The sequence below is a fragment of the Gastrolobium bilobum genome, unplaced genomic scaffold (assembly GCF_033153095.1).
Source record: "Gastrolobium bilobum isolate Gb01-03AN ecotype WA unplaced genomic scaffold, APGP_CSIRO_Gbil_v1 utg1269, whole genome shotgun sequence".
NCBI lineage: Eukaryota > Viridiplantae > Streptophyta > Magnoliopsida > Fabales > Fabaceae > Gastrolobium > Gastrolobium bilobum.
This window is the reverse complement of record NW_026898540.1, coordinates 147492-159687: the sequence shown is the minus strand read 5'-3', so window position 1 is coordinate 159687 and position 12196 is coordinate 147492. Positions and strand designations below refer to the sequence as shown.

General features: G+C 32.3%; 1 protein-coding gene across 1 annotated transcript; it reads right to left on the bottom strand.

The window, feature by feature from the left end:
* Positions 1 to 4099: 4099 nt before the first annotated feature.
* Positions 4100 to 11623, bottom strand: LOC133317284 (ubiquitin receptor RAD23d-like). Its single transcript, XM_061519141.1, has 12 exons — positions 11401 to 11623; positions 10368 to 10529; positions 7940 to 7993; positions 6594 to 6670; positions 6362 to 6484; positions 6045 to 6222; positions 5699 to 5854; positions 5548 to 5616; positions 5406 to 5453; positions 5214 to 5323; positions 5032 to 5110; positions 4100 to 4395 (listed from the first exon to the last, which is right to left on the bottom strand). Exons 1-12 carry the CDS (start codon positions 11464 to 11466, stop codon positions 4279 to 4281), a joined length of 1239 nt encoding a protein of 412 aa, XP_061375125.1. The 5' UTR covers positions 11467 to 11623; the 3' UTR covers positions 4100 to 4278.
* Positions 11624 to 12196: the final 573 nt, after the last annotated feature.

The window sequence follows — 12196 nt, the reverse complement described above, 5'->3', positions numbered from 1 at the left end:
GTTATGGATTAAATTACTTAATTTTCTTTTCTTTCTTTTTTCTTTTAGCTTATTTACTTAGGATAAAGTTCTATAATGTTTCGGTTTTTTATTTTATTTTTTCTGTACTTGTAGACTTGGTCATTATCATATAAGGAGCAAAGCTTCTTATGATAGGGGAATATTAGTACTCGTTTCCTTGTAATTGACATTTTTTATTTCAAGCATTTAAGTAATGAAGTGTTAATCTATTTTCTTTTTAATTGTGCTAATTTGTCTGACCTCATTTAGCAATTTTAGGAATTTGTTGACCGGAAAGAAGCATTTTCCGGAGCACGTCTTCAAATTATATATCTGTTGTGATTTTGGATTTTAATAATTTCTCACAAGTCACTTTAGCAATGAAGGACAACAGTACTCATTTTAAAGGTTTTGAACTTAATTGTGCTCCTATAAGTTAGATCTTATCTTATATAGAAATATATAAGATAGAATATATCTCTCGGGAGCTAAATTAGTGTAAAAAGAATCTTCACGGAGTAACACTTTCTTAGTTTATTACTATGTCAAGGTACTTGATCAAGTGTGCTGGATTCTATTGTAAAACATATGTTTCAATTAGTTTTCATCCTATTTTCAAATTTGTTTTCTTATCTTTAATTTCATAATTTCTGTTTTTGTTCCAAAGTGCCTTTTAAACTTTAAAACATTGCTCTAGTTACTTCGTAAGTTTCTCTGCTTTAATTTGCTCAAAGTTACCAAAATTTGCTCCAATGTTATGTTCTAATTGAATTGCTTTTTTTCAATCATTTTTCCGAGATTTACAGCTTTAACTTGTTTTTAATAACATTGAGAGAGACTATAAAAAAATCTTATATTATTTACTGCGTGCACTTACACTATAAAGTAACAATATTACTCTAACTAATCTTTGGACATCTAATTTCGCTCCATTACCCAACTCACCCCAAATAAGTAATTTGGGTCATAGAATAAAAATAAAATAAAATTATTGAGATAATTATTAAGCTATGCATTCATCTAATGATTAAAAAAATGCTATGATTTTTTATTTGAACAAATTAAATAAAATTAACGTTTAAAACAAATTTTATATGAATTAGGTTTAAATTAACATTAATCGTAAAATAACAAATTATAGCAAACTTAAACTGATTTTATAGATATGACAAGCTGCCCAACATACATAAGAGTTATTTTTGTTAACAAGCAAGAAACCAATCCATTTTAAGGGGGTGTATGAGATTGAGATTTTAAAATATTTTAATGGAATATTTTTGGACAAAAAAATCATTGGTATTCAATTAGGATTTCAAAGAATTGAAAAAATGTCACGTGGTATTCGATTAGGATTTTAAAAGATTATTTTAAAGTCTGTCCAAATCCGTTGGTATTCAATCAGGATTTTAAAAAAAGAAAAAATAATCTTGTGGTATTCAAAAATCTAACAATTTTAATGAATTTTTTATTGGTGTGAATTTCGTGAGACTTTTCAGTGAGAAATATAAATAGGATGTCTCTCTCGCAATTTCACCCTAACCCCTATGATTTCTTGAGATTTTTCTATTATAATGTCTTCTTCTTCCTTTGGCGGGTTGATCTGCTCGAAACCTGGTTCTGCCATGGAAGCTTCGTCAAAGCTCAAAACAGCAGATTTTTGAGCGATTTTCATCACAAAACAACCAACAAGATTCTAATATAATCCATCTAAATCAAATTTTTGAGTGATTTTTGGAAATTTAAAAAATGATTTTTCAAGGCATGGGTCGCGATTTTTCTTGGCACAAAAATGTATGATTTTTGTATTAAAAATTAGTGAGAAAACAACAAGGAAACCAAGAGTGTGTTTGATTGTGTTTTAATTTTTTTGTTCTTAAAACTGTTTTATAGAATAGTTTTTAAGAATTGATTTTCAGAATAAAAAAAGAAAAAAAAATCTGTTTGATAAATTTATTTTGGAAACAATTTTAAAAGTTAAAGAATAAAAAAATATGTTTGGTAAATTTGTTCCAAAAACATGTTTTTAGAACAAAAAAATAAAAAACGCGTTTGATCAATACCCGTTCAATACAAAACCATTAATAATAATAATAATCAAAACCACTGATACCCAAACCAAAAAAACACACAAATTTAGGATGAAAACCTGCAATACAACACCGTAATCAAGCCAAAATATAAACTTATTGTCAGATTTGATAAAAAGAACACCAAAAGGTGCAACTTAAAGAAAATCCAAGTTTAATCGCTGACGCACAATGATTCCTTTACACTGCTCAACGACGATGGGGGTGCTGCTTGCTAGGTGAGAAAGAAGAAGGGGTTTTGAAAATTTTTTAAAAATGCAACAATGCCTTTCAGTTTTGTTATTGATAATTACAGAAGTGTCATTAATGAAAATAGGTTGTTCTCCGTGTTTTGGATGTTTTCGGAACAAAAAATTGAAAACGAGAACGAAAATAAGTCTGAGTTGTTTTGCATTTTTAGTTCTAAAAACAGCTAAAAGAAAACTGCTTTCAAAATTAATTTTACAAAACTCTAACCATCAAACAAGATTTTTTGTTTTTACCATTTTAAAAACAAAAAATTGTTTTATAAAACACTAATCAAGCAAGCCTTAAAACTCTCAAACCAATTTTCGTTTACATCAATGAAACAATATCGATTTAAAGAAATATTAAAGCTTTTATAATATGGACCCTATATTTCGTAACAATACATTTATGAACGAAATTCTTTGGTTATAGAAAATGATTTCAAATAGTTTTTATGTCAATAGATAACTAAAAATTTATTTTTCAAAAGCCGCAAAGTAATTTAAGGTTTCAATGTATCGATTGAAAATTATTTGAGACTTTTTTTAACATTCTTGTAATAAAACCCAAAAATTCATGTTCAAAATTTTCTTAGCATACTCAATGAAGACATTCATATGATATATGATTAGAAAACTCTTATCACGAAGAACAAAAATCCCAAATTTTCCAAGTTCAGTTGCAAAAAATCCAAACAAAAATTTTCTTATGAACTTTAGGTCTATATGCAAAATTAGAATTATTTTAATAAATAAAAAATTGGGTCTTATAATCGTATATGCCAAATGAAGAAGATAGTTTTTAACCCATTGATCAAACATAAGAGCGAGAAAATGTTAATACGTGAAGGACTAGTATAACTTTAGATATGTTGAGAGTTGTTACTTAGTAATTTTGAATATTTGTTAAAAATTATATTATGCTTTACTAATTGAAAAAATCATATTAGATTTTTTTATTAATAATATTGCATTTCTTTGTTATTTTTTGTAATAACTTTTGTAATTTTAAATATTTATTAAAAATTTATATAATTTTTTAAAATCTTATAAATCCATATTGTCCTTTCAAATCTTATAAATTCTATTAGAATCTTTTAAAATCAAATCTTTTAAAAAAATCTTCAATATCCCCAAATTCTAAATAGTCTTTTAAAATCTATAAAAAAATAAATTAAAATCCTACTCCAATACACATTTGTCGTTCAAATTCTATAACACAACTATGCACCTCATACTTCTTACAAAACCATAACATTGACTTTAATAAAGGATTTGAGTTGGCTTTTTTAAAGCTGCTTTACTGCCTCAAGTCGTGCATACCTACACTCCCACATTAAATTTAGACTACATTCCACAATTTGATAGTCAAATCATGGAACACTTTTTACAAGGTGGGGGAAGGGGGTTGTGTTTTGGGATCTGAGAAAAAAATTGCGAGAGACTTCAAGAAAATTATTATTCCTAAAAAAAAAAAAATCTTGAAGCGCCCATGTTTTCCAACCCCAAAAGCGACATTATTTTGGAATTGTAAGAAAAAGAAATATTATTTTCATATATATTATTACTTTACCAAATAAGCATTGGTGCAGAAAAAGAAAAAAGAAAAAAAAACAATTGTCCCTGTCAACAGACACAACTGCGTAATTCCATTCTGGTGGGTAATGAAAACCTCAACCCTAACGAGGCTTGAAAACTAGCGTGATTTTGGCATCTCTTGACTTCCGATTAAGTAGAAAATTTCATCATTAGACATGTCAAAATGATGCACCAAAGACAATAATACAAGGCAAACAACTCTGTATATGAATATGGAGAAAAGAAAATGACAAATACATGGACAATAATGTGGAGGTGGTTAAAACATATCTTGTCCATTCGAGAGTGGTCATTATCAAACATTACTTGCTTACATACCAAAGACCCATCGAAAGGAAATTTGACAAATTGCAAAGGTGATCTAATTATTCATCAAACTCATGCATGTGATCTAAGAGGTAGTTGGCAGCCAGTTCCTCATTTTTGTTACAAGCGAAGTACACCTCCAATACAGTTGCACGATCAAAACCCATTGCTTCAAGCTGGGGGAGAAAACAAAGATCACGACACATGGAAATTATAAATTACAGAGGAACTTGTTAAAAATATATTCCCCGAGCTGTTGCTTAAAAACAAGAGTTCTGTTCTGTGTTTCTCTGTCTAAAAACACAAGCAAGACTAACTTGATTTTTTATGTGGGGCCCGTATACTTGGAAAGAGATAGACTGAAATTTGTAACAGCAAGCCATTCTGTTACGGATGAACAGATAATCTAAATCTATGTAAATTATGGATAAAGTTGTTTAACAAATGTGAAATACTATTTCATGCTCACAAACTTATATGACTATACTAGTGACTCCAGCTAGGTTTAAAAGGAAAAGTTCAGATGACGCTCCTATATTAGTTTGAATAGGTTGTCAACATAAAATATGTAAAACTACCATTACCCTTAACAGACTCAGTCAACATTCATATCACATCCTATAATTGAATTATAGACAATCAAACAGTGGCAAAATAAAAACACAGTGAAACTGTATAATGTGAGTACCAAGGGATCCCGTCAAGAAAAGGCAGTTTAAAATGAAACCAATAATTCCTTGGTTTCTAGACGGTCAGACAGGAAAACAACATCAATCATTCAATGCTTTATATAGACAAGAGGTTAAACTTACACGTTCAATTGCTTGCCGCTCCTCAGGGGTGACAGTCACTGCTTGTGGCATGGCACCAGCCAGCTGTCCCAAAATATTCCTAAAGCATAATAACAGAAAATTAAGCCACTGAGCATCAACTGATAAGAACAAAGAATAAGAACCAAAAAAGAAACTGCAAAAAACAGTAGAGTATTCCTCACCCCTCACCACCTTCCACAGGTTCGTTTATCAGGCGTAGGAAGTCAACTTGATGCTCTTGAATCAATCTCATAAGATGAGGATTTTGCTTGCCAAGCTCTTGTAGCATAGGCTGCAAGAATAGCAAATTTGAGGGTTCTATGAAGGAGAGAATAGATCAATAGAATATACACTAACAAGACAAAGAAGAAAACCTGCAATATTTGTGGATTAGCCTGCACCATAGCTCGCAAGGCTTGGAACTAAATACAAGCATAAAATTGAAAAATGTAGTTTAGACGTGGCTTGGAAGTAAGAAAGTCAGTACAAGTGGTAGGGCAAAGACATAAAGAATACCTGTTGACTGTTGCGCAGAAAATCTAAAGAACCGGCACCAGCAGCACCAGAACCAACATTGGGAAGGCCCTGTCACACAATATTAAGTACACCACCAAAATATTACTAATTCTTTATCATTTTTTTTTCGAAAAAACACTTCAGTAGGTACCTGGGGAAATAGGTCTAAAGGATTAGCATTAGGTCCACTAGATGGAACAGATGCTGGTTGTGCTGCTTGTGGAGCAGCAGCAGCTGGAGGATTTGCAGGTTGAGCACTTGCAGGCACTCGGGCCACAGGTTGAGCTTCAGCTTGCTCTGGTATGCCCTAACATTTATGAGTGATAATTTAATAAAAAGGACTGCAAGGCAGTTAATGTAAGACTAAGACCACTAAACCAAAGGTAAATTCCAATAAAATGACAGCTAAACCAAACTGTAGAAAACCCTGCCATTGAAGTATAAAGTAGACAAGTATCATTAGGTAAGAAATCAATCATCTTCTAAAATTCACATACTGAATACAAATATTCAACAGCTCTCTCAGGGTTGTTGTAAGCAGCCCGAAGAGCACGGACAACAGTATCCCTATCCCAGCTTCCTCCACCCATATCAAGGATTTGCTGAATTATTTCCTCCAAGTTGACACCAGCAACAAGATTGGATGCTGCCTGCCCATATATATCGGACCCTGGCCTGCTTCAACAAAGTTTACTTTAACATGAAAATTAAGGAAGAACCAATAGGAATTGAAAGATTGTTCCATCTTCAAAATGCAAACATTGCAAAAACTTTAAGAAGTGCATTCCACTGATAACAAAAAACAGAATATTACACTGCAGAGCCCAGAGATATAGGAGCAGGAGCAGGAGAAGGAGAAGGAGCAGCAGCAGCAGCAGCAGGTGCCGGAGCCGGAGCTAGGGCAGGAGCAGGAACTGTGGCAGTAATAGGTGGAGGCCTATCAAAATGAAATGAAGTTGCAGGATACATTTAACATCAAAATAGTTGTTACTAAAACTCATCTAAGCAAGTTTGGAAGAGGAAACGTGACAATCTTTATAACTCACGTTTCCCCAGTTGCAGTAGGAGGTTGAGGTGCAGTTGACACAGAGGTTGGAGTAGGAGCTGCACTTGTCTGTGTAGCCTGCAACGATGACACGAACGTTGGTTAATATTTTCAAAACTCAAGAGGGGAAATGCCGTTTAATAAAATGTCAACTTCTTTATAACAATTTTCATTTTCTTTTTCTTCCCTTCTTTTTTTTCTTTCCCTTCTGCTCTTCTCTTTATTAAATTGTTTATGTCTATGCTTCTTTGAATTAAGAGACATGACGAAATCCACCCTAAACACAATGAATTGCATGTCAACCTCCCCATTTCAGCTTAAGCTACTCTTCTAACCAAAGAATTTTAAGAGACATGATGTAAGTATCTAGAAAAAATCAAAATAAACATGAAAAATAAGCATTGTCACTGAGAATAAATAGACTAAAGTTTCAATTCACTGAGCAGCCAACAATGTGTGGTAAACTACTAGAACAGATTATCCACATAAGGCTTCGCTGTAGAAAATGCCATCTTGTACAGAAAAATAAAGGAAAAAGAAAAAGGAAACAATCATTAAGAAAACTCAACCTACAGCTAGTAAACAGAAGGCCCAAGAGAGCCTGCAAAAAAAATTTGATGTCTCTGCATAAACATAAACGATAGGCCAGCAATAGTAGTAGTGTTTTAAAAATCTGACTTGCCCAAACTAGCCAGTCTAATCGGTTTGACCAGCCCAGCTTGTGGTCTAGTACCAAAGCTAGATCAGGATCAAAAATGATGATAAGCAAGATAAATGTGATTGAACAGGCAAAAATCAAGTTAGGGCAGAAGACTTCCTTTAAAATATGATTCCATTTTCATAAAATTGAATTCATCAATTTATATATTTAATGTATATCACTTCAAAACTATAAACTTATGAGTTTTAATAATAGTTTAGTGTTTATAAATGTATTTAATTTACTATTACTATTTGACTATAATTTTATTTAATATTTTTTTTTTTTTGGTGAAATAACAAGCTTATTTTTCTTTTGAAGCAACATTAACACTTCACATATTAGACACGCAAACACATCAATGATAGAGAAGAAAAAACCAAAAATATACACCAATTGAAGGCACTTTTTCTTTTTGTCGAGGTAAAGGGTGTCTGTGATCTGTAAACATGTTTAGATTAGATACACCAATAGAAATTAATGTGATCATATTTTCCACTGTATCATTTTATATTTGTATATACTATAAAATTTAATTCAAAATGCCCAAATATAATCCAATCAAGTAGTAGAAGATCCCCAAAAAAGAGAATAGCCAAATAATAGTAATATTAACAATATTCATTAACATAGTATACTGTTCTCACCTTAGTTGAAGGTGCAGTTGAAGTAGTAGATCCTTCACCAGAAGAGCTCTTAGTCTAGCAATTTTGAGCACATAGATTATAATTTAGTACTGAACAAATGAAAATATACAAAACATTAAAAATTTATAAAAATTAAAAGTAACAATGAATCTCATTGATTCACTCAATATAAATTGCTCCAGTCATTTTCTGGTGGAAGTATTCCTTCAAGCTCAAATCACTTGCAATGAGAAGAGAACCCATACATACAGAAATAAACATGTATGTGAACAACAGTGACAAGTCAAAAACATAAACGGGATTAATCCCACTTGCAGAGTAAGTTGCAAAGGAGTTTCCTTGATTGTCTGCAGACAGATTGGACAGCTTTTACGAGCTGATATTAACAGCTGTCTCTCAGCTGTCAGAGAATTTCTTGTCCCATTCTCTTAATCTCCTTTTTTCTTTAAATGAAAAAGAAACTTGATAAAGCATTCGTGAAGATGAGCAAAGCTTGGAATAGGAAAAGCAGATGGTTGTTAAAAAGGTTTTAACAATAGCAACAAAGTTCAAGGGATAAAATTTTGGAAAATGAAGTCTAATCTAAACAACATTGAACAAAAAAGCTGGTTTATGTTAACGCACTTAGATATCCTATATCAGAATTTGCTTACAATGGCTTAACATTGTTAGAAGACAACTAATGAAAAAGTTCAACAAGAATATAAATCTGAAATACCAGCAGTTAAACCTCACAAGGCATTACCATTGAATGCCTAGTCTGACGGCAAAAACTCAGTAAGATCTTCCATTCTCATGAATTCTAGTCTGACTAAAATTCACGCATACAGGCTTCTCTTGCCTCTTAGTAGATCTTTTATGGTTATTAACTTATTATTGGAGGTATCTCCCATCAAACCACCTTAGAGAAAAGTGCTGTTGCAGATATTTATTGTAGCCTTCCATTTGACAGTTAACTCAGTACTTTGTTGAGCTACATACATTGTCCATGGAAAATCATTTCAATTTGCCCCAAATTCTATCAATAAGTTTCCCTGACAATCTTTTGCACACAATAGAAATTTAAGGTTCATTCAATCTATCTAGGTCAAAACGCAAATTTTCCAAAAACATTTTTTAACTTGTACATTGCAGTTTTCATTTGAAGTTAATGAACAGGGTGTTTGTGATATATGTTAAATTGTACAGTACAAAAGGGCAGCAAAAATCAGATCATATTACATTTGACTGGGATTGAAGGGAGATTTTGATCATCAATTTGGTACAGCTCCCATACCCATAACCCTTGATTAATAAGCCCCAAGGATGCACACATTGTCTTTATTAATAAGCTCCATAGATATCTGGGAAAACCTGTAGTTTATCACAGTTCTTGACCACTCCAAATTCTATTCTATCTTTCGATTACCAACTCATTCAAAACACCAAATAACTAATACACCTAAATATAATCTCCCCAAATAATTAATAATTCTCAGAATTTGGAGAATGTGAAGAATATTATTCACTGATGATTCTGACACATGCATAGGTTAGATTTATACAAAGTCAGCCTTCAATGATGTTGAGATATATAGTCTCACATTGGTTGAAGAGCAACTAATGTGGAGTTTATAAGGCCTTGGGCACTCTCACCCTTTGAGCTAGCTTTTGGGGTGGTGACCTCAAGGTTCTTAACATGGTATCAGAGCCTTCGAAATCTCACCGCCTCCCACTTTAAAGTGGAAGCACAAAAAGGTAAACCAAAAATTGGGCCTGTTGCATAATCCACGCTTCAAGCCAAGAGGGCTCTTGCGTGAGAGGGCGTGTTGAGATATATAGTCCCACATTGGTTGAAGAGCAACTAATGTGGAGTTTATAAGGCCTTGGGTACTCCCACCCTTTAAACTAGCTTTTGGGGTGGTGTATCCCAAGGTTCTATACAAATGAAAAGGAAAAAACTAATATCAGAATCCATATTTTTTGGGATTTCCTATTTGACTGGAAAATACAATTAAATGTGCTTTATTCTGGGGATACAATCTGACACTGGATACAGAATATTTCCTAATATAGATAATAGGATCAGATCACGATTTTCCACATTAATATATTGCTATGCGCATGTAGTTTTTAGGTAGCTTAAGGGGGGTGCACAAAACAGAATGCAAAATTAGATTCTATTCATTTTTATTTAACCCCTTTTAGTAGAACCAGCATGTACCATTTATTAACTCCATGTTTTTGTTCTGTTCTATTTTTATAATATATCAAACATAGAATAGAATCGACATGTTACATTCCGTCCCATTCTAACACGTCTTCCAAAAGCTACCTTACTCTTTAGACAACTATGTATGCAACCAAATAATGGAATATATTTTCGTAGCAAAAAGACCTTCGTAGTTTTCAAAAAGGAGAAAAATAAAGAAATAAAAGAAAATTTTACCTTCGATAGCATAATGACAATAAAACTATTTTCATTTATTTCATTTTCCTCCAATGTAGTGCCATCCTTGAGAACTTTTCCTTGATGAATTAGCATTTGCTGCGCTGCAGGATAGACATCTGCGCCCTGAACAGTTTCGATATTTTTCTTCACTTCAGAAAGCTGAAAAGAATAACCACGGTTACATCAAATAATGCAGATTAATTATAATAGTTCAGAAAGGACGCAAAGTGGCAGAAACATAAAGAGAGAGAGAATTACGAAACACATAATTAAAAGATGAAAAATTGACACACTTGAAGACATCCTCAATTCAGCCATCTGTGATGGTTTAAATTATTTATAAAATTTCTACTGCTAGGAAATGCACATTCTTAGATAATGAGCTGCCTCTAAGTTTTACAGCAATTTCAATTCCAACAGTTCACTGTTCAATTAATTATTGATCCAAGCGTAACTTGTAGAACTATATACAAGTCAGTTACGCGCAACTATTAAAATTACCATGGCCATGAGGTTCAAAAACAACAGTAAAAACTAGTATTGTCCACATTTCATCCCAGTAGAGACAGGTTTGAAGTTCCCCAGTAAAGTTACGAACAATGTCACTCTCAAACTTATTCGTTATCATGCGTCAAACATCAGCAAACACTTAGCCACTAGTGGTGTTACCTAATATCCAACTACAAATGGTGCAGCTGAAAAATAAATAAATAAATAAACTAAGTAGCTAGTTAGTGTTCTCAATCACCATAGCATATTCCATTCGTTCAACAGCATATTCCAAAAAACCACAAAGCAATCAATTCAAAACCTAAATTTCAACTTAATTACTAAAAAATTTAAACGCAGAATTGTGATCAATTAAATTCAACAAAAATCGAACAACCGGTACGTTAAAACCCCAGTTAACCCTCAAATTCAGGGCTTCTGCTCTCACAATCGAAGTGAGAAGCCCGAGCTTACGGAAATACAAAAGGCGATTAAGTTACGATCGAAATTCGATTAGACAATGAGACTGGTGGGGGCAAACCGTGTCCGAGGAATTCACTTCAATTTCAAAGTGCGTTCCTTTCAGAGTCTTCACGAAAACCTTCATCTTCGTCGCTTCCACCGGTGCTCGATCGCCAACTAAACAGCCTCGGGAATCTCGCCGGCGAGGCTTTGCTCCACCGATCCGAAAAGGGTTTTATGCCCTAACGAAACGACGACGCGAGGGAGAAAGAGAAACACGAATGCGCAAGAATGCCACGAAACGAGCAAAATCTCGTTGTATTTAAAAAGCGAAACCCAAAATCTCGTTTTATTTATATACGTAGCAGTTGGGACTTGGGAGACTATTGCCACGTGTCATTTTAGAGTTGAATATCATCTCAGCCGTTGGGATGGGCTTATAAAAAATATTTTTTATACCTTACTTATTTACAAGTATTTTTTCATAAAAATTAAAGTTATTTAAATTTTTAAAAAATAATTGTTTTTTGAAGAAAACAAATTGACTTTTGATTTCTATTTTTTAAAAAACTACAAATTTTAACTTAAAAAAATAGATTATTTTTATGATTTTTATTTTTTTAAAGCAGATATCCAAACAAATTTTTTTATAAGAAATCTTTTTTTCCTGAAAAAAAAGTAATTTTTTTAAAAAAAAATCATCTGAATCCATTAATTTTAGTACTTAATCTATCATTTCCATAAATTAGTAGTATCATTTATTATGTAATTATGAATTTATACCTGTGTACCACCTTGTATTGTTTTTTTTTTTTTTTTACTTTGAAATATGTGAGAAATAATTTGAATATATTTTTTGAAAAAATATCAGCCAT

Excerpts from the sequence above, each read along its gene's own strand:
- LOC133317284 (XM_061519141.1), bottom strand. The coding sequence starts at position 11,466 with ATGAAGGTTTTCGTGAAGACTCTGAAAGGAACGCACTTTGAAATTGAA. Across the intron at positions 6,671-7,939 it reads CAACTGCACCTTCAACTAAG|GCTACACAGACAAGTGCAGC; the intron begins GTGAGAACAGTA and ends TCATCGTTGCAG. Across the intron at positions 5,617-5,698 it reads CTTTAGACCTATTTCCCCAG|GGCCTTCCCAATGTTGGTTC; the intron begins GTACCTACTGAA and ends ATTGTGTGACAG.